General features: G+C 42.6%; 1 protein-coding gene across 1 annotated transcript; it reads left to right on the top strand.

Moving 5' to 3' along the window:
* Window positions 1-3323: 3323 nt before the first annotated feature.
* On the top strand, window positions 3324-22229 carry si:dkeyp-97b10.3. The gene is made up of 16 exons (XM_037079296.1): window positions 3324-3361; window positions 7005-7036; window positions 12028-12108; window positions 13050-13082; window positions 13170-13205; window positions 13534-13575; window positions 13671-13720; window positions 13856-13908; window positions 13988-14214; window positions 15276-15529; window positions 18097-18222; window positions 19172-19307; window positions 19446-19493; window positions 19596-19667; window positions 19764-20048; window positions 20894-22229. The coding sequence occupies exons 1-16, from the start codon at window positions 3324-3326 to the stop codon at window positions 20920-20922; spliced, it is 1542 nt and encodes a 513-aa protein (XP_036935191.1). The 3' UTR covers window positions 20923-22229.
* The last annotated feature ends 150 nt before the right edge of the window (window positions 22230-22379 follow it).

Genomic DNA, 22379 nt, shown 5'->3' with positions numbered 1-22379 from the left:
TGCTCAAGGACACTTTTAAATGCAGCTGGGGGAGTCGGGGATTCGAACCATGACTTTCCGATCACTGCCAATCATCAGCCGCTCTGCTTCCTGAGCAACGGCCGCCCAGATGTTTCCTCCAGCGCCTCCAGCAGGACAAAGTTGTCACCTATCAAGTGAAATATGTCAAAAATAATGTGACACATTACTGTTATCTCTTTACGGGTTGTCTGTCACGCAGTCACATAAAACCTTACTGTTACCAAAAAGAATAATTTACTCAAGTTTTTCAGTGATCTGCATCATAGGCGGATAGAAAAAAGTCTGCAGACGTGCCTTTTCGTGCACACTTGTGCAACTATCTGACCTCCTGATATTCATGAAATTCAACCCAGAGCCGCCGTTCAGCGCACAGTGAGGCTCTTTCTCTCTCGTCACAATGCTGTGTTAATGCTCTGCTTGGTTTTAAGCACAAAAAACACTTTGTTAGGGTTCGGGAAACATCATTGTTTGGCTTATTATTAGTACCTGTTTTGGTGGCTGGATCACAGATGGAGATGGTCTGACTTCCTGTGGACAAAAAGACAGTTTTGGTCGCCACCAAGACCACCAGAAATGTTCGCAGGTGGCCTCAAAAATATCCAGTGGCGTGATTCGAGCTGCGGTCGGCCGTCCCCTCCACCTCACTCATGTGTAAGTTAGCTATCAAAGATATTATGTGAACATGATACGCCACATTTGCTTGAAGCGTCAACCTTGAACGTTTGTGTAGTTTCTGGAAATGTTAACTGCGGACATTATATCCCGGCGACTGGGCCGACTGACTCTGAGGAGGAGCAGGTAGTCTGACAAACGATTTGAGAGGCTCCCCGTGAGGAACAACCAAAGCTTTAATGATAAACACGTCAAACAAGATGGACTAGACGACTATAGGCTGTGGCTCTGTGCGCGAGTGGCTCAGGTCAAGTGAAGTGTGTTTGGCCCATTAAATGCAGTTCATTTGCCATCAAAAGAGCATAATGGAGGTCTTCTGTTTGGCTTCCTTATTAGGGCAAGGCTAATACCTGGAGTTTAATGTAATTATTAACTGGCAATTACGTGACAGTTGTCTCAGGTGATTAACAGGTAGACTACTTTCTACTGGGAGTAAATAAACCAAGTAATGATCTACTCTCTTGTTCTTGTTTTTTTTTCTTTTAAAGTAACGAGTAATGTGTAAAACATCACTTTTTTGAGTAATGATCCCAAACACTGGTCAACATCTACATGAGGGATTAGCATAAAGTTTGGTTGAGACAGTCATGATCCCCAGATGATGAATCAAAACGACTCTGATGATCTCCAGACTTTTCCTTCGGCGCCAACATGATGATCACATCTGTGGTTTTGACCAAAAAATGACTACACAACTGCTGGATGGGACGCCATGGATTTTTTTTTTCTTCTTCTTCCAGACATTCATGTTCTCCTCTGGGTGAAGTGTATGGTGATCCGTTTACTTTTCCCGTCTGATCCGGTCTAATATTTTATCCGCCCAAACCTTTATGGCTGAATATCTGCAAAACTAATGACACTCCTGTGATTCCAGTGTAGTTTGGCTGTGGGCGTATTCTTCATAAACATTTGTTGATCTGACGTCAGGTCTCTTTAGATCTTTGTCTCGAGTCAAGACAAATCGTCCTGCAGTCAGGTCACAAGTCGAGTCCAAGCTTCGAGCCTTAAGCCTTCACACTTTCCCTCCTTTTTCCCCCTCCTGTTATCTGAACTCCTCTTTTCCCTCACTCCCTCTCCTCCTGACCTTCCCTGTCCTCTCGTCCCCCACCCCCCCTTCTCTCGGTTTATCTCCTCTAATTTCCTGAGGTATAGGGGGTATCGTCTCGCCACTCAGTCTGATGTTCGGCTGCCTCTTCCTGCACCGAGGAGGCTGATCTCTCCCTTTAGACTCTGAGACTTGGATAATGTCCCTGTTAGTCTGCGGCATCTCTCTCGCTCTTTTCTCCCAGCTGCAAACTACATATCCATCCATGAAAGTTAGACGGGTGGATGGAGAGAGGAGGATCAATGAGTGGAAGATCAATAGGATAGCCCTTGATCCTTCACTCATTCCTCCCACTGGACACTTCAGACACTCACAGTGAGCTCTCCATGCCTCTCTAGCTCTCTCTGATGGACTGAGCTTATGCCACTTTGATTCCTCACAAATTTGATAATAACTGCGTGAGGCTGGTTCTGAGCGCGTCTTCCGGTGCAGGGATATTCTGTGGAGGAGGCTCGCCCTCACCGGTTTTGTTGTCTGATGGGACATCTGGTGGTGTCTCGCCAGTAGTGCAGCAGCTCCACAGTCTTGATGTGGATGTCTTTTCCCGCTCAAAGTGACCTAGTTGCACTGTGGAGTGCTGGCTGCCCCCTTTTTATGTGTGGGAGAAAATGTGCATCCAACAAACATGTCTCAGATGTGCGCAGACGTGTTTTTCGCTCCTTTCCAACTCACTCCCCGTTCTGTTATTTCTGTGTCTGACAGCGCTGGATTGTTTTTATTAGAAACTTTTAGTGACGCATTAGAAGTGAATACACATAATTTTCGAAAACGTGAATTAGTTTCACTTTATTCCACTTCTTATCCTTGCGCGAACAACAGGACCAGACGCGCCGCTGCTCTCGGTCGTGTTTGCTGGCAAACATCTTCTTATCAGGGCCACTTCGACTTCTCAGTGTATTCTCACATGAAGAAAAAAAAAGTGGTGGTAAAAGTCCGGCTGTAAATCATCGGCATGGTTTTTACAAAGCCCCCGGTGAAGGCGGGATGCTGCAGCACCCGCCCACACGGGGATGCTCGTCGGCGTGCCTTCACGCGCTGCGCAGCAACTGCGCCGCAGCGCTGATCCCCAAATTTGCTCTGCGTGCTGGGAGCGGGACGTCGCTGCACGACATGACGTGATGATCAGTCTTTCAACTCATTGCCCTCACACAAGCGAAGTGTTTGTGAGAGGAAACAAAACATCCACATCGACGCTCTCCTCCTCGCGACTGTTTTCTGTTTGGATTTTGGAAACTGTGTGCGCGGTTTTTTTTTTTCTTTTTTCTTTCTCTCTCTTTTGTCAGATCCAGATGTTTTTGTTGGGGGGCATGCTGCAGCCAAAAGGACAGATGCTGTGAAGAAGCTCAGACACGAGGGGCTCACGACTGTCACCATCACCGCGCTGATTGCTGCCCAGGTCCTTAACGAGGCGCTGGTGGCCGATGATAGGATCGCGTCCAGGTGCCTTTACGCGCAGGTGCTGCACGCGGCGGACGAACAGAAAGTGTAACGGGGCTTCAGTTACGGAGAGAGGATGGTGGCGGAGATGGCGAGCTGCGGAGCTGCTTCTCATCTGGAGGACGGGTAAGACTTTTTTTTTTTTAGGTTATCAGCAGAAGAAAAAAACCCTGACCTCGTTCTATCGATTGTGCGCTCCATAGTGTTCGCTTTGGGAAACATGATGCCTGCTGTGGATGCGGCGCCTAAAATCGCTCCTGCGACGACACAGGAAGTCTTTTGTTGCTGTTGGTTTGTGGGCTCGTGTGCTTGTGCATTTGAAGTCAAACAAAAGCACACGCTGAGCTGGTGATTCCTGGTTACACAAACGTCTCAATGAGCGCAGATGCATTTGGAGAGTGAGAGGAGAGCAGAGTCGCGGTGTGTTTGTCGGTGTGTCTGCGCTGCACGCCGCCGTGTTGTTACATTGTGATGACTCACTGACAACAACCGTGTGGCAGCCCGGAGACACGAGTGTGGGCGAGCAGCGTGTTTCATAACAAAAGATCAAGATTAAACGCGTTTATTCAATAAAGTTATACACAAAATGTCGTTTGAAAGAACATGTATGAGAGTAAAACACCCTTATGTGTTACAATCCATGAAAAACAAGCACTCAAATATGACTTGGCTGCTCATATTTTTCATATTGGATAAAGATGCTGTTTGAAAACCATCTGCACTGTCTGTTTAATAAGCAGGCCATACGATGTGTATGTTGTGTCAGTTGTGCTGTCGACCACAGACAGGTGAAGTGATACTGATGACTCATCGTCGCTTGTGGGGAAAAAAAAAAAGGCTGCTAAGCTGCCGTGTTGTCGTCAGGGTATCATTCACCTGCTGATGAGGGCTGGAAAAGTCCCCGAGTGTCAGATGCCACCAGGGTTTTAATAACATTGTGCTACAATATCAAACATTTTTCAGCGTATTAGAGTGTTATAAATAGTAGTTTAAATGTGCACCATGTAGTTTTGGGGAGACATTTTAATCAGAAGAGAAAGATGTTTTCTTCATTTTTTTTGTTGAGTCTGAACGAACTAAATGAACAAACCGACAACAGACGGACAACACAATTTCATACTGTTTTATTTTGTTTATATTTGGCGGACCCTGCCACTTTTCTAGCTTCAAACTATGTTCCGGGGGCCTTATTTTCCTCTGAGAGCAGCTTATTTTATTCAGTTATGGAAAAGATTTTTGAATGAATTTCTTTTCCAAAACCACACTGTGCCACTTTAAAGGCAAATTATTATCAGTAGCAGAAGCAGAACAATGTTTGCTTTGTTATGTTTATAACCGACCATAAACATACAGTGAAAGTGGAGGAGTATAATATTAAAGGAGTGACTGTAAAAAATTAACTAACATCATCAACAGAATGCTAATGAATAACAGTTTTGGCATCATATCATGTCCATGTATTGTGTTTCAGAGATATCTACAAGCTAACAAGCTAACAAACTAGCCCTGCCACGTCCTGTCTCGTAACACCACATTTACCTGAGTCTGACTCTCCTCCTCACCAGGTGGCATTCTCCAACCTTGCTACATCTGCCTTCGCTGTGAGAAACAACAACCTCCAGGCTAGCACACGCTGAAAATAGCAAGTTACCCCAACACTAACCTGGTCACTCAGCAAGCTAGTGAGGATTTATTTACTCTAATGTCAGGGCTTGCAAAACAAGTTTCCCCAAAATTATTTTGCACAGGCACCTGGGTTTAGCCCCGTGCAAGTGGATTATGGTTGGTGCAAAGAAATACAAACAAGACGGAGTGTTTTTTCCTCTGTGGAGGAATGAGAAGTGGTGCAGACAGAGCTTTCTGTAGCATGGACACAGTGTAGTGGAGTTGGCTATACAAGACCTTTAAAAATGAGTCACACCAACAACAAAGAGGTGGTTTTCTTGCCAGGTTTGGCTCTAGGTACCCCTGACCACACCGTAACCCCAGCTCAGGCCTCCAGAAGTGTGAGCTTCCTGTCTCTCCTGTCTCACCCTAAACCTGCAGTGTCTTTGTCATTTCAGAATCAGAGCCTGGTCAGAGCTGGTGTAAATCGCCTCCATACTGTATCCCCTGTCATCAAGCTGGCAGTTGCCGGTCTTGGAGACTGTGTTTGGCCCCGAATGGCCCTGTTCACTACGAGGATGCTAAGCACACACTGTGTTTTGAGCTCCCAGTCAGAGTCTGCTAATATGACTGCTAGCTGCACGGCTAACTGAATTAGACAGGTGGCCAATTCTTACATATTGCACCTTTTGTTGACTGTTGTTTATCTGCACACAGATGTCCTCTCTCCTCATCGTGGTTGTGGGAAGTTGTCGAGAGCGTGTAGGTGTTGTGGCCCTTTATCTTTCGGCCAGACACAGAACAACACCCTCACTGAGCTGTCTTATCAAATGTTTGTTATGGAAAGATAGGAGCAAGTGACCGCAGAGAAAGTCTGAGAACTCATGCAGGGAGTTTTTATTTATTGTCTGAAAACATTTGAGGGAGGACAAAGCAGCCCTTTCTCTCCAAGGAAGACATGATCACCGTGGTAACTAATGAGCCTTGGCGCTGTTGTGGTGCGACAACGTGGCACAAGCTGGGAACGCGTTGACCTTGAGGAGGAGAAGAACCGTGTTTCCTGGACAGATGTTTGAGAACAAAGGAACCCACAGTGCCTTATCGAGAGTAACAGGCGCGTAAATAAAAGAGCCACAATTTGTTAGGGTTTAATAATCCAAATTTCCTGATGCATCATTCTGCTTTTGATGGCCCCGTTGAACAGACACAGGGCGGTATTTGACCTACTTTTTCAAGCCTGCTGCTGGTGGCGAACTCGTTCTTCTTCCTCCTGACGGATCTCAGGCGTGTTGCCTCTTGTTGCAGCTCGAACTGCGTCAACAGGTCGCTCCAGTCGGACACATCTGAACGTGGCTCATTGTTAGTTTTGATCGCCTACATTCCAGGATAGTCGAGCACTTATCAAAAGAGTCAAATGGCTAAATAGTCGGGAAGAGCTGGTTTTGACAGTCAGTGATCGTGGTTGAAATCTCAATGTTACACAATCACAATATGGCAGAATCACGTGTGAAATACTCAACATTATGATCAGTGCGGTCAAGTGTATTCTACTGTTATGCGTCGCATGCTTTCACGTGTATGAAACAAAAGTTTCGGTTCACTCATTTCAGTTATTTTTGGATCAAAATGTGCTTGGACTCACAATTTAGACGTAATTTTATGATCATAGCATAACGATGTAGTATCACTGAAGTAAATAAATGATCAGATTGAATGTGAATCATCTACCCACAATCCTTGTCTGTTTACAAAAGCAGAAAAAAAGTGTGATTCGGTACCAGTCAGCAAAAGTACCCAGCAAGCACCCCTCCACAGCTGCTGCGCTGCTCTGAAAGTGGGTCAGAGCAGGAGTTTGGGTGGAAAGGTGAATCTATCACTCGACAGGATGGGTTTGGTGTCAGCAGTGTGAGAAAGTGAGACGCTGGCAGCTTGTACACATTTCCTGTTTTTCTCATTCACTCGGCTGCGTGTGTTCCTGTTTGAAAGCAGAAGTGGTCGACTGCGAGAGCCTGCAGCTGCACAATTTTTTTAAGAGCCACTGCAAGTTCCAGCCCTCTAAATACTTCTATAATTGTCATCACACGTCCCAGAGGTCCCTCCCATGACTCCCACTGAATTCTGTGTCTTTGAAAGTTGTCTGAATGTTATCTCCTCTGCCCCACAGAGACGGAGATATCCCTGCGCCTGAAAACAAAGGTAAACATCTACCCAGGTTCACTCCTTCCCCTCCTCCCACTCATTGCTGCCGTCTCTTTCTCTTTTCACCATCTCGCTGAGCACATGTTGGGCTACATGTGTCTGCACTGTTGTTTTTATACGCTGATCACACTTGGAGCTTCCTCTCCGGCTCCTTTTTTAATATTTAAAAGCCAAGCGTCCCCATCTATTATTCCTCACTGCTGTGGTTTTCCTTCCTTTATTTATGCCTCCGCACCTTTCTCTCTGCTTACTGTTTGGCCTCCCTGATTTCCATATCATTTGCCTCAAAGGGCAGCAGGAATTATGCACAGTCATACACTCACTGGTGTCCCAAGTTTCCCTGTTTTTACTTATGCACACCAGAACAGTGAATTAAATCTTTTATGTTAGTGTTTTCTTAAAACTATAGATAGCTGTGATAAACTTAAAGGAAAACAGAAATTGCAAACTAACTGCTCATGAGCCCATGTAGTAAGATCTTTTATACATCCATGTGCTGGCATCAAATTCAGAACAATATAGTAAATATATATACAAAAATCTATCACGTCAGTGAGGTTAAGCATTAAATATTGGATCGCTGTCTCGCAACACTTCCTTTCCTTCCTGCCTTTATATGCCATCCTACCTTTCTCTCTACTCGCTGTGTTTGGCCTCCCTGATTTCCATAACATTTACCTTAATGTGACCAGTGTGTAGGATTTAGTGGCACCCTGTGGCGAGGCTGCAGAAAGCAAGCAACTGGCCGCTAAAAACACAAAAGAAAACAGGAGAGGCCCTCTGAAAAAATGGTGTTGAACTTGTCCATTCTCAGCTACTGGAATTTCTAGTGATGAAAACAACATAAAGGACGAACAAACACAACTATGACTGTTATATTCCACTTCAGCCCATGGATCCTCCGAAATCCTACACATTGAACCTTTAGAGGGCCGCAAGATTAACGCACAGCCATACAATCGCTCCCCTGTTTTGCCATTTTTAACACTGTACACTAGCACATAAATTCCAAACAAATAAATCCTTTTAAGTAAAAGCTTTTTGTTTCTTATTGTGACATTATATAGTAAGAAGACACTAATAAAACATTGGCAGACATGATGAGCTGCTAATGATGAGGAATAGGGATGCAAAATATGTTTTTGAGGACAATACAACAACTGATAATAACTTGCTCCTCATTTCTGATACAGATGAGATAATCGATCGTTCAACATTTTGTTTTGTTCATGTAACCTGTAGTTTGTGCACATCTGAGGATGAGATGTACTGATCAAAGATGGATTATTTTGTATTTCATGGATCTGACCAAAGGAAATCTAACTGACATCACTATTACAAATGTAAGGAATAAAATCAAAGGGCAGTTCTGACTCTTCAAATGTTTACTTAGAAAGGCACAGATATACTTTTTAGCTTTTTAGAGCACTTTGTCTTTGAATTCAAAGTAAAAGCTTTGATCAGATATTATATTTGATATTTCTCAGCTAATGTACTCCGATACAAATATAGACTGAAAGGATTTGACACTTTCTCTCACTTCAGCTCTGCCACAGGGATTTCCAATCCAATATACATTTTCCCCACATTTAACAAACCGTGTGGAAATCATTGGGACCATTTTTATGAGATACGAGTTTGTAATGGTGCTAAGAACTATATCAGTGACCTGCTGTGTCTTAATGAATACAACCGATCGTAGAAACACTGACTTTCATGATGACATTGACCACAAAACTGTTTATTGTGGACTGGCCACAAGCCAGAAAGGCTGAGATCCACTGCTGTGCGCCACACACGTGCCTCCTCATGCCCTTGGTTTTGTTGTTGTTTTTTTTGTACGCCAGCAGATGGCAGCCAACAGCCATGGAACGATCCAGATCCGTGAAGCCGTAAACAAGTATGTGTGTGCTCATGTTTGCATGAGCATGTGTGTATCTGTGCGGGTGTTTGCTCTCCACCTTGTTTGTCAGTCTGATGAAGGGAAGCGGCCGTGCCAGAGTGAAGAGGGATGCCTGCTGGCTCAGATGAAGCAGCAGCAGCAGCAGAGAAAGCGATTGGCCATGGGAGGCATATGAGGACGGGGAGGGAGAAATGGAGGTGAAGCAGACAGATCGAGCCGAGTCGAGGAGAGAGATTGATGAGGGAGGTGCCGCGAGTCGAGCGGGCGATGGCAGCATCTGCTTGTTAGTCTAAGATAAAACTCTGTGGGCCAGAGAGGATGGGCTCCATCCATTAGACGGCCAGGCACTCAGCCAGATGGCCCGGCCCACGGACATCCACTGCTGCTGGGAAGAGAGGAGAAGCAGCTCCTCTGGACCCATCTGTATAAATGTGCCAGGATGTTAATGCATGGCACTTATCAGAGGCTGCTTCTCAGGGTGCCACCGCTCAGCTGCTGGGGAATGATGGATATGTTGAAGCTGGTGGAGTTAGTCAGACATGCTGAGGGCTTTTTTGATGACTAATTTGGATGGAGAGCTTTTAAAAACACATGCACACACACACAGACAGAGTACACAAACATGTAAGCAAAGTAAAAGGTGTCTCACTGGGGCTGCACCTCTTAGAGGAAGAGCCCCTGTGACAGAAGGCAATAGTTAGTACTGGGTAGTCCAACTATCATTACTTTCCCTATGTCACAAAAGTTTGAAGAGTACGGGTGTGGAGTTCAGCATCGCTGATTGTGGCTGAGGTTTTGGTTTGCAAAGGTTGAGCTGCGGCTTAAAAAAAAAATGTCCCTTGTTTGTCTTTGAGCAAAAGTGCAGTGTCTGTGTTCTCCATTACATTGCTGCACATACACTGAAGAAATGTGCAAAAGGGCAAACATTTGAGTCCATGTAGGACTTTCCTCCGTGCAAAACGAGGCATGCATGATGAGTCACCCTACATGTGGGTTACTCTACAGGTGCACCGGGTCAGTCATCTCACGCTTGATCAAACAAACACAAAGGCGATTACCAGCAGGCCCATTCATTACAGACATACCAGAACAAAACATAGCCACCTTTCTCGTACACGTCTGATTTAGAGTAAATGCGTAGAAATTGTAGGTTGTACACTGGAAATCGGTACAGACAAATGAAAAGATCGGGTCACTGAAAACACATCATATCAACGCCACTTGAGGCCAAATCTGAAGTAGAATGATTGCCGGCTGCAAAGTGTCTTGCAGTAGCTGATTGAGGGTCACCACGGCAAACATGTTCATTGATTCTGAATTTAACTTCCTACTTACTGGATGTCACATTTGACACATGCAGGAAGGTAGACAACAGTACTACGGCTGCATGTCAAAATTTGTTGCCACAAAGCTGCTAAAAATTGTCTACATTTTCAGAATTAAAACACACAATGCCGGTGTGTCCCAGACATTGTCTGCTTTGTATGAGAGAAGAGAAAAAGGAGTTAAACATCTCTTTTCTCTGAGCCCAATCGATACTCAGTTTCTGAGGCTGATAGCGATACTGAAATTAGGAAGTAAACTAAACTAAAAGTTTTCATATCTGTGCCTGTGGACAACATCCAGTATACACAGATATGATATATTTATGATGCACTGGAATATAGATGCCCTAAACGAGAGTTACATTTTATCTGTTTTTATTACAGAGTGAAACATTTTAGGATTATTTTCTTGAGATCTCGAGAAAATGAGCTTTGTTATGAGATAACGAGATAAAATAACTGGTCGTCTCATCAACCGTATTCATTTTCTTCAGACATCAAACACAAGCTTAAATGTCATACTGCTGCATTTCAGCTGCAACTCATATAAACTCAGGGAATCTGGAAATTGTTATCATTCACTGCTTTCTAATTGATTATCAAGTGAAGAGACAACAGACTGGTCTATATTTCAATGTAAAACAAACTATTTGATGACCCTTATACGCCTCAGTGAGACAGCAACTAACGTTAGCATTCAACTACGTCCAAGCTGACATTACTGTTTGATAATGTAGAACACCATAGGATAGGAATGAATGGACGCATGTTTAAGTCTGGAGTGAAACACACTCGATGGAATAAATCGGTGATATTAGCTCGGAAGATGCTGAATGCTAACGTTAACTAACGGGTCATCAAATATGTTGACTTCCTTGAAATATGACGTTCTTCCAGATTTTCACTTTTTCGTCATCTTCTCAGTCCTTGATAATAATCGGTCAGATTCCCTACATTCATTTTTAGTGTAACTGCTGATTTAAGCTGAAAATGTCAGATGAAATAGCACCTATTATTGATCAATGCATCAGGCTTCAGATACTTCAATTAGCCTCTCTGTGTGCGAGTCCTGCCTCGAGGCACTATTGCACCTGAGATTTTGTTTGGGTCAAATAGACTTTGGTAAGTAAAGACGCAGAATAGTGTCTGCTTTCCCTCTTCAGTCATGTATTGGTTTCATAGGGAGTGACTATTAATAGGGCTGTGGTTCCTGTCGGGTGAAAATAACATGAGACACAGTCATATGGCTTCAGTCTTCCTGAAACCGTGTGGTCGTTGAACGCAATAACTGCCTGGCAGTTTACTAACCACAGGAATGGGTGGATGATGCGATCAGACCTTTTGAAAGTGGTGACAAGTTCCTGTAAAGATGACAACGACAGTGTAAACAACAGATGTTAACAATAATGTAGTGATAGAAATGACTAATGAGATGGAAATTTTACAAGGACGTCTCACACGTCAGAGATAATGTTTCAACAGGTCAACAGCACTGACCTCATAATTGCACGTGTGTTACAGATAATCTGCCAGAGAGTGACAGCAGTGGTTCAGGTAAGCAGCGATATATCGCACCGCAACAGGTTCACTCATTTGTTTTTTCACATAACTCAAAGCGAAAACTCGTCATCCGCAGATCCACAATTCAGTGTCTTCTTTTTTCTTCTATTAAACCATTTTACTCATCATTCGTTGGAAATTCAGTGCAAAGTTTTCAGCTCCCTTACACGTACCCTTTGCATGTTGATGTGTCGAAACAGACAACACGGGAACATCCACTGAGGACAGCTCAGAGGACGAGGACGAGGAGGAGGAGGATGAAGAGGAGGCTGAGGATTCTGGTGAGAGATGCAAGTTGAGCTGCTCCAGCAGGCCTTTGAAAGAGTAGTCGGATATTTTTGTGAAATTTGCTTTCTTTCCGAGAAACAGTGGAAAGTTTAACACCACTCTCATATCTGAAGCTATGGCTAGGAGGCTGTTAGTTTAGCTTAGCCTAGCTTAGCATAACGACTGGGAACAGGAGGACACAGCTAGCCTGGCTCTGTTCAGGAGTAGACAAAAATCCACTTACCAGCTCCTCTAAAGCTCAAACATTAACATGTCTTATCTCTTTCTGTTTAAATCCCTAAAAAGAAAAGGTAGAAACTGAATGTTGTGGTCTTAAAGTAATTTCTTACCCTGGGAGCAGTGACTTCCTGGAGTCTTGTTGTCACCCAGAGGTTAATTATAATTCGGCAGACTTGCTTTAGGACAGACGCAGGCAAGCTGTTCTTCTTCTCCTTCTTTGCGGTTTTACGGCAGCCGGCATCCTAAAGTTGCATTGCTGCCATCTATGGGACTAGCACCTTAGTGCACTAAACCCTGCTGTACAGACCAGTGTCTTTTAAGAATCTGAAAAAAAAACAGCATTTTCCCCTCCTGCTTGACCCTACTTCCAAAATGCTTTTCAGAGATACTTCCTCTAATCCAATTTCTCGCAATTCTCTGAGAAGCTCTTGTCTTTGGTGGTCATATTTTCTGCAAGACATCAAAACATGTTGCACTGCTTCAAGTTCCTGACATGAACACAAGCCACTCAGGTGTTTTACTAAAATAAACAAAGTGCTGTTCAGAAACGTGTGAACTATTCTCAGTATAGAAACAATAACCTCTTCCTTACTCCTAATCCCCCCTCTTTTACAAATGTTAACTGAGTCAGTTACCCTACTAGATATTGAAAATAGGTGCATATTATTATCTGTTTCTCACTCTCCCCACTCTGCTGTATTTTGACTCTCACCAGAAGGCAGCGCTGATAAGTTTGGAGGAGAGGAAGGTAAGAACTAACATCCTTTAATAAATCCTCACACATCTTTTTGTACTTCATGTATTAACAGAGTCGATCTCCTTCACTAATTTGCAGACAACGAAGAGGCCGAGGCCGAGGAGTTTAAAAACGGTACGGCGCTTCATGAGCACATGACACAGTACCTGCTTTTTAAAACTGTTGTGTTTTGTTGTTGACATCCAGTCCGCCATGTTGGCTGGTTTTCATAGTTACCATGATTTTAGTGGTAACTCGCTGATCTTGTGGCCACATTTTAATGACAGCCATATGACATGAATGAATGAATTTTTGGAGCAGAGACTTGGATTCGACATGTCACTGAGCTCCACCCTTACAACCCCCGAAAAGTGGCTCACAACCTAAACAGCTTGTCAGGAGACTCAACAGCCTCTGGCATGTGATTTTCTTTTCATAATATTGGAATTATTTCACCTTCCAGAGTCAGTCGCTAGACCTGAAGCAGAGGTTTCAAATGGGAAAGGTAAGCAGATAATAGCACACAAACAAATGTTTTGGAGATTGTTTCACATGTTTTGTGAGTAACATCTTGTTTTTTTTTGTTTTACATCCTGACAGATGAAAGGGCCTTCAAATTCTGCTGTGAAAAATGTAAAGCTGTTCAGCAGGTGGGTTGAGAAACCACGCGTTTGTCTTTTCTGTATATACTTGATTGTATTTCACATTCTTCTGATGCTGTGGATGACCTTGTATAAGTCTTCTATGGTTTTTTTAAAAAAAGGTTTTAATTGTTTGTTTGACAGAGCCACGGCAATGAGCTGGTCACACCCAGGAGGATCTCTAAGGGACGATTACAGTGAGTACAACTGTCTGTGCACATTTACACTGATTCTGCATGTACAGCATTACTGACTGTGTGTGCGCGTGTGTTTTAGGGTGCAGCTGGAAGGAGAGGGCACATTCGAGTGTTCGGTCACCGGCCTGGTGTTTGAGGCATCGGAGCGAGTCCTCGTGCGGTACTCAGTCCTGTCCTGGTCCAAGTTTGGCTCGTTCCTCAGGGACTCCTGGAAGTTCGCTGGACCCATCTTTAACGTGGACACCGTCAACAAGGATGCGTCCGTGCTCAAGTCCATCCAGTTCCCTCACTCCGTCTGTCTTGCTGGTGAGATATCAGAGCTATCTCTCTCCTGTTCAGTTTATAATACACAATGATGATCTTGGCTTCCTGTGGTGAGAGATGTTGCCCAGAGGTTGTTTTGAATTTAATTGATGTCTGTAAAAGTGACGTACAGCTTTTAATTATTAATCAAGATTATGACTCATCTTAAATCTTTTATAGAAAGTACTCAATTTCAGAGTATCGTTATCTTTTATCTATTAACTTATAAAAATCAGAGGCTTGCCTGTGCCTCAGGTTAAGTGTATGGTCATCATATACAGTGCATCGTCAGAGAGCTTAGATCCTGCTTCTACGCCCGCCCTAGAACCTACAACAGCAAATGAGTGATCGTGTAGACAACTGACCCACTCTCGCTCTCTTTTTATTTATTTATTTATTTTTTACCTTTGATTCATCATGTAGCCATTGAGATTTCAAATTTGGTACTATACAGTTTATATCAGTTTTTTAAAGCTATAAAACATTTTGGGGAATTTTGCTGTTTGAATCGGCTGTTTTTCCACCTGAGCACTCGTCTTTGGCTATTTATATGTACAAAGGAAATAGGGAAACAAGTAACTTTAATACGTTTTTGCCCCCGTTATTCTGAGGCAGGGTATTTTGCCAGGTGACTGAATATTTTGTTAGAAAATCATGTGTTTAGTGTTAAGTTTCAGTTATATTCTTATTACCTTTGAGGCTTGTCCGTGTAAGACCTATATGATGTGGACCCATTGTGTTTTTCAGCTAACAGGGGGCAGTTACAGGTCAACTACAGGCTAATTTTTGCATTGAAAAATGTAGGCGAGAAAAAATATAATCTACCACGTTCAAACTCCTATAGATTAATACCAGGAGCACTTACAAATCTTCAAAAATCACCTTATAACCTTTTAAATGAGCCTAAAAAAAATGCTTGTAGTCCAAAGGGTTCAACACCAGCTTTGTATTTACTTTTGGCTGGTCTGGGAGAGGCATTTCAGGATCACTTTAAATACATTTTTAGTTATAAGAACAGGTGAGACATAAAACCTTCTTTTTTTTTTCTTGATAACTTCACACAGATCCAGAAAATGAGATGACATTCAGCGTCCTGCACATAAAGGACAACCGTCCACTCATCGAGCCGACAGTGGACCACTCAGGTAGCCACGTCAAGTGGAATGTAACGTCCTTGTCACCCGTGGGTCCCATAATTCAGACGAACCAGTCCGTAGAGCACCACGGGGTGGTCCTCGTCTACAAGCAGGCGGGCAGCGACAACAACAACTACAGCTTCCACGTCTACCTGGCCACCAACAGTTCATCTGACATCAAGGTAAGCGGAGGTGGATACTGTGTATATGTGCACCTTATTGTTCGGGAATCACGATTGGCAGTTTTCGCTTCTTACTTCACAAAAACACTTTTGAGGCTTTGACATGGCATATTTTAAAATTGAAAAAACTTCGGGGGGAATTTGGTCAAGTTCTCACTAAGTTCTTTAGTTGCAAGATCCTGTTTTTAATTTCCTAAAACAGGATCCATTTCAAACAGTTTTTGAAATTTTTAATCTGTAAGTAACATGACTGGCAAGTTTACATGTTAATGTCACAACTGAAAAAAGAACCTAGAAGTTGCTTTGACCATCTGCCTGCTCAGGATGCTGTAACATTTTGGTATCTGTTCCTGTACGGTGATGAAATAGTCGGGTGACATTACTGGATACAGTGTGAACAAGGATAAAGCCTGAATGTCTGAATACACACACTCACTCATGTATTTATTAAGTATTATATATCCTATGCCCGGCTTCTGAAGACAGTCATTTTCATTTGTCATGTTTCATTTCTTATCCCTCAATCACTGATGATCCACTTTTAAGTGAATACAAATAAGCCAAAGTCAATGTGAAAAAGCTCCTCATGACTTTTTACATCAAAGTGCATTTTGTGTTTTAATTGAGGAGTTTTTCTCTGACGTGCAAGCATTAAAAAAAGGCAAAAAAAATCCTTTCCCTCATGCACAGTACAAATAAATATTCCATTCATGAGACCGTCACCTGAGTTAGCCCGAATTCTTCAACTGTGACGTGCAACCATACCAACCACCTACATGATAAAACTCCAGCAAAATGCCTGCGAAACCTGTGAATGAATTGCGTGTGAAAAACAAACAGCCAAAACATTCTTCTTTCACTTCTTGTTCATGCTTTGAACTGCACTGGCTTCGATGCTGTACGGCTGATAAAGTCCGGGTTTGTGCAATCTAACGAAGCAGAGGTGAAACAGAAAGTTGTTGTGATGAGGTCATAGTACAATCCAAAAATATTATGATAAACTCACTTATGTTGTTTGTGCCATGACACAGCTCATTTTGGAAACTGGTAAACAATTCTTGGCCTTTGGCAGACAGTTAAAGGTGCACCTGTAAAGAAATGAATTTTAAATATCGCATCAATATCAGCATGAATTATCTTGCTGTTACAGTCTGAACCAGAATGAGGCAACGCTGCGTTAACTCTCGAGCTCTGGTGATTAATCGATTAATAGCTTGTCAAGCTCTAAATCGATCAAGAACTACTTTGATAATGGAGTAATAGGTTTGATTAATTAAAAAAAAAGTCTGACAATCTCTGATTCCAGTTTCTTAAATGTGAATAATGTTTTTTTAACTCCTCTGTGACATTAAACTGAATATCTTTGGGCTGTGGACATTCGACGTGATTGTTTTGGGCTTTTTGAAATGCTGAGAATTTCTTACAAACATTTTTTTTCCCCATTCTTCTGACATAAACCAAACAACTGATCAAGCAATTGAGAAACTAATTGACAGACTGATCTGCAGTGAAAACAACGCCAACTGCCACTATCACCAACAAATGTGCAAATGGATTCAACCGTCAAAGAATCAGATGAACCTGAACTAGAAACTAAGAGAAAACATTTTGAAATATTCCTGCATCTTTGAGCTGGACGGTTCCTTTATTAGTTCTGCAAATTGGAAAATGTGTGCATCACAGCCGCCAAAGGACAGTTCAATATAAGAACAAACAATAATAATAGTAAAAGAATAAACAATATAATAAACAGGCAAGAAAAAGTGTTAGAGCAGAAATAGAAATAGAATCGTATATACATGGTATGTCCAAATATAAACAGTGTTATTATAAACAGTGTGGGCAGTGTATTATTAATGAATAATACATATGAGTATGAAAATTGCCCAGTTAGTGCAAACCGAAATTATTTGTGTTACTGTAAAACATGCACAACACAGGTGACGCATGTAGTCGACTAATTAAAGGAAGCACATCCTTCTTAACCGTGGAGCTAGAAAAATATAGTCCTGTTACTGTAATGAAGCATTTAAATATTCCTTAATTTCACATTTTCATTATTTAAGATGACAGCACGGTAACTTAATTACTCAAAATATACGGTGGCCAAAAACAGCAAGCATAATTTTTGTTTTGGCTGAAAGCTGAAAGCTGGTGGGGTTTTTTGGTATATACAGTCTATCTGAGTGGCGATGAGTCCACTGGTGTGTGTGTTACTGTGTAAGGCAGTGTTCTGACATTGACGTGACCATTATGTTGATTCATTTTAACACTGTACAGCTGAGGTCACTCAGGAAGTGTGTCCGTGATGGTGAGCATGTGTGTTGGTGAATAATCGCACCAGAACTATGAACAAATTTGTGCTTTCCCATCTGATGTGTTTTTCCATCACTGTGTACATTATGTACAACAAACACTAAGGGGGTGGGCTGAAGTCGTAAAGTGGTTTGTTGTTCTGAGGCCTTCAGTTTTTCCACTGTGGAAAATTAATGTTTTTGTTGAACGTTAATCACCGTCCAGCCCGGCTCATCATCCTGTCTTCTTCCTGCTGCCCATATGTGAACCAGGATATTACCAAACAGGTGCGGAGCTACAAGAATCGCTACATTAAGATAGACAAGCCTCCCACGTGTAAACTGGACGAGGGGACGTATCGCCTCGTGAGCGAGCCGGAGGGAGAGATCAAACCTGAGGTGCGTGAAACCATTTTCATGGTGCGATCCATGTTTTGAAAACCCAAACACTTACAGTACGTCATCTTTTAACTACATTATGATCATCATTGTATTTGTTTTTGCATGGACTCCACAATTAAAATTATTTTAAAGGGACAGTTCACCCAAAATAAAGCAACAATACATATTTATCCTCTTACCTACCTTTATTTATCCATCTATGTTGTTTTGCTGCGAGGTGCTGAGTTTTCAACTACACAACGTCTAGATTTAAAAAAAAAACAAAAACTCAACAGCAATGTCTCTTTCCAGAAATCATGAATTGGTTACTCAAGATTACCCATGGTCCTTGTTGTGGGCAGTCTCATGTGGGAACTACATTCTTTGTACTAAACTACACCCCCCCCCCCCAAACATATCACAGCGCAGAAGGAAGCGTGAATCACCGCTGAGCAACTAACGTCACAGCTCAACCGAGGAGAGCATCATTATTGTTTACATCACGCTCTGTCATGAGCCGAGCCTCTTCTCATCATTACTCAGGTTGCACATCTTCCATTCCTTTCCCACCTCCTCTCCTCATGTCTGAGACCCTGTGTGTCGCGCCCCTTTTTATCACAGGTATCAATAAAATTCCGCAAAAAGGATACATCTGTGCCTCCTCCTCTCCTTGTTCCTCTCACCTGGAGATGTGTTTGAGGAATTGAGACATTCCCCCAATATGGTGGGACGATGAAGGAGAGCAGGAGATGAGTAAGCACCAAATAGAGAAATGAGAGGAGCCACGTGAGCAGATGCACACTTCCTTCTGCGTGGTGAAACAGTTGGAGGTTGTTTGATAGATTAACACAATTCACGCCCAAATTATCTGACTGGATAAACAGTGCTTAAGTTAAGAGGAAAAATATGTATGTTTGATTTTGGGTTGAACTGTCCCTTTAAGTGATGTTCATGTGTCCCTGTGCAGGACTTGAAATTCACCCTTGCAGTGACGAAGATGAAGGGTTACTTTGAAGCTTTCTTCGAGCAGCCTCCTCCCTTTAAATTGTCTCTCATAGAGATCAACACCGAGGAGACCGTGTGGTCGGCCACCATCAGAGAAGGTAACGCTGCATTTGGTCACTCTGAGCATGTTTGGTGATTTGATTCAAGGTGTTGTGGCTGAAATCAGGCTAAACCAGTTTTTTTCCCAGTGTTCATTTCTTATTGGATTGGTGAAGGCCGTCTCATTTGTTTCTTAGGTGACTGTGTGGAGAACACAGAGAAGAAGCCGAGGAAAAGGACGAACAGTAAGCTTCTTGTTGTCCTTGTTTTTAAATCACATTTCTCCATCACAGCATGCTTTAAGCGTCTCCAAGCTGACTCGCCTCATACCTGTCTCTCTCTCTCAGGCAGACAGAGGAGCAGCAGCCCCTCAGAAGAGGAGACGGCCTGTAAAAGGCCTCGATGGCAGGACGAGTCAGGTGACTTTTGCTAGCAGAGGAACACCTGAGCTGTTTCCAGATGCACCTATCTGTCTAAAATGATCCTGAAATGAATTACCTGCGTGTGTTTTCCAGACGGAGTGAGAACGGTGATGACTCGGGACATGTCAGAGAAGCAGCTGCTGCAGGTGGCCAAGCGGCTCGGGAAGGAGTGGAAGCAGGTGGCCATCTATCTGGAGTTGAACTCCAGGGAGCTGGATGAAATTCAAGCGGTGGAGAAAGACGTGACCATGCAGAAGCTGAAGATGCTGGTGGAGTGGAAGAGCAGAAGGCGGCCGGGGGAGGCCACGGCGTACCACCTGTGGAAGAGTGTGGAGGACCTGGATGACCTGCCAAATGAGGTCCATCAGACTCTACAAGGTAATACACTGTGTACAATAGACTACAACTAGCTGTTGTATTAGTTATGAAGACACGGTGCATGACGCATGTGTATTTATTAGGTTCATAATGACACAACATCCAACAGATTAAAGCATCAAAAGCAGACAAATGCAATCAAAATCTTTTAGAATTAACACAAACTTCCAGTACATAGCTACGCTTTTAAGTCTGTTCACGCCTGTTTGTGTTTTATGTGATGACTCTGAACCTGTTAAACTTACTGAGCAATATTCTAGCTTACTTGCTAGCAAGCTAATCACTAACCCTGCAGTGGCTCAGATTGCTACAGCTCTTAAAGTGTGTAATACCAGACTTTATACCGTGGTCTCGAGGAATACTCAATTCTGATTGGCTGCAGGGTGTCCATTAATCCCTGATATATGGACACCTACTAAGGAGTTCCAGTCAAATTGTCTGTTCACCGTTCTAAATTAATGCTGCAGAAAGTACACTTCCCCTCTAAACTTACTGATACGTTGTATCACATAAGCAAATAATCTCACATCCCATTCACTGTTCAGCTCTGTACTTCAGGCTGCATCCACAGTAACGTTTGTTCGTGAAAATCTTGATATGATTTGGGGACAATGACTTGACTGGTTAGCTAGCTAGTCTTGTTGTTAAACATACTGTCAAATTATATTTACTATTTGTCAACTGTTTTGTTCAGTTGAATCCACTTTGATTTGAAAAACGTAGCTTACTTTTGAAAGAAGCACGCTGATGAAGTCAGAGGGCTGCAACTGGTTGATTACAATGTTGACCCGAGAACATAATGTGGGACGTCAACAATGGGCTTACAATTTGTGTCTTTTTTTCAGACATGATGGACAATCGAGCAGCTAAGTGAAAGAGATTTGACTCAAATTGACTGTTGGGCCTCTGTTGCTCCAGCGTCGATCTCAGGAAAACAACCAATCAAGAGTTGACCCAAGGACCAAACATCAGCTCTTCTGTCCGTCCGTGCTGTGGACATGAAACTGACCTGTTTCTGAGACTGTTTTTTTTGTTTTGTTTTTTACTGTCGCATTTCATGAAAAGAGCCACAGCCTGAACTTTTGATGGGCATTTTCCATTGTCAGTCATGTAATTCTGTAATGACTACAGAGTAGACGATTTGTACTTAAAGCTCCTGTTACGTAGCTAGAATCAGGAAAAAAAAAAAGACCAGTAGCGGTAGAGGTCATTGAGATATTTAGTAGCTAATCATGTAGCCAGTAAACAATGCAAGTGTAGGTGCTGCAGTGTTGAAACTGCAAAAAACAAAAAAAAAAAGAAAAGAAATGGGGGGGGAAAAAAAACCAACCTGTGTATCTGTTTCACTTTTAAATGTTATGTTTGTGGGACTTTTTATAAAAGAATTGGGCATTGCATCACGTTCACATGCGTGTGACTGTCCAAAGGACTGAACTATATTTTTGTATTTTCGCACGCTGTCCTGTAAATATTTCACTTTTTTTTACAAATGTTTTCAAACCTGTGATTTATTTTTTTAAATTATTTTTTATTTGTTTTTGTTTGTTATTCAACTTGTAAAACTAAGTTGCATAATAATGTTTATTTTTTCTAACTTGAATTATAAATCCCTCCTGTGACTGTAACGCACATCTTGTGTTTGTTAAGGCTAAACGTGTGTATTACAAGAAGTGTGCACCGTGAAAACAAACAAATAACAAGCATTTGGATTCAGGGCTGAATTTAAAGAATAAACCTGTGTGAGTGCAGCTGCAGCCTGGAAACATTCATAGATTAGATCAGAGTCATATTTTCGAGGCTTATTTCATAGCTGTAGAGCTCAGAACGCTTATGGTTTGGAAAACAAACCCCTCCGTAAACCGCCTGTAGAAACATTTCCACACCCAGACATTAGTCACAGCTGTGTTCCTCTTGTACCTGTTTTCAAGCGACACTGTTTTCAACACTATCTGGGAAAAGGCTGCAGAAAGCGGGCGAATCATGTCAGATTCTCCATTAATGATATCATGCAGTTATGTTTACATTCAGAGAACACAGTCGCTTCTTTTAACAAAGGACCACCACAAGTCCAGTCCGTCCTCTTTGCACTTGTGTCTGTCGTGTGTGAGTCCAGCAGAAGAACTGTGGAATAAATGTAAAGATGCAAATGTGTACCAAATAAAAAGAGGAAAGCTCTCCTGACGCCTCCCTCAGCTTTACTTTGTCCTTTGTGGGTATGACCCTTAATAAACAGACGCCAAGGAACTTAAAGAATAAGGAAGGGTCACTACATCACTGCATCTCGCTTCGGTGCCAGCTGTACTGAAATCTATGGGAGAGGCATAGAGAAAC

Source organism: Acanthopagrus latus, chromosome 2 (assembly GCF_904848185.1).
Source record: "Acanthopagrus latus isolate v.2019 chromosome 2, fAcaLat1.1, whole genome shotgun sequence".
In the NCBI taxonomy this organism is placed as follows: Eukaryota; Metazoa; Chordata; class Actinopteri; order Spariformes; family Sparidae; genus Acanthopagrus; species Acanthopagrus latus.
Note: the sequence above shows the minus strand (reverse complement) of the source record. Positions and strands in the feature narration are given on the sequence as shown.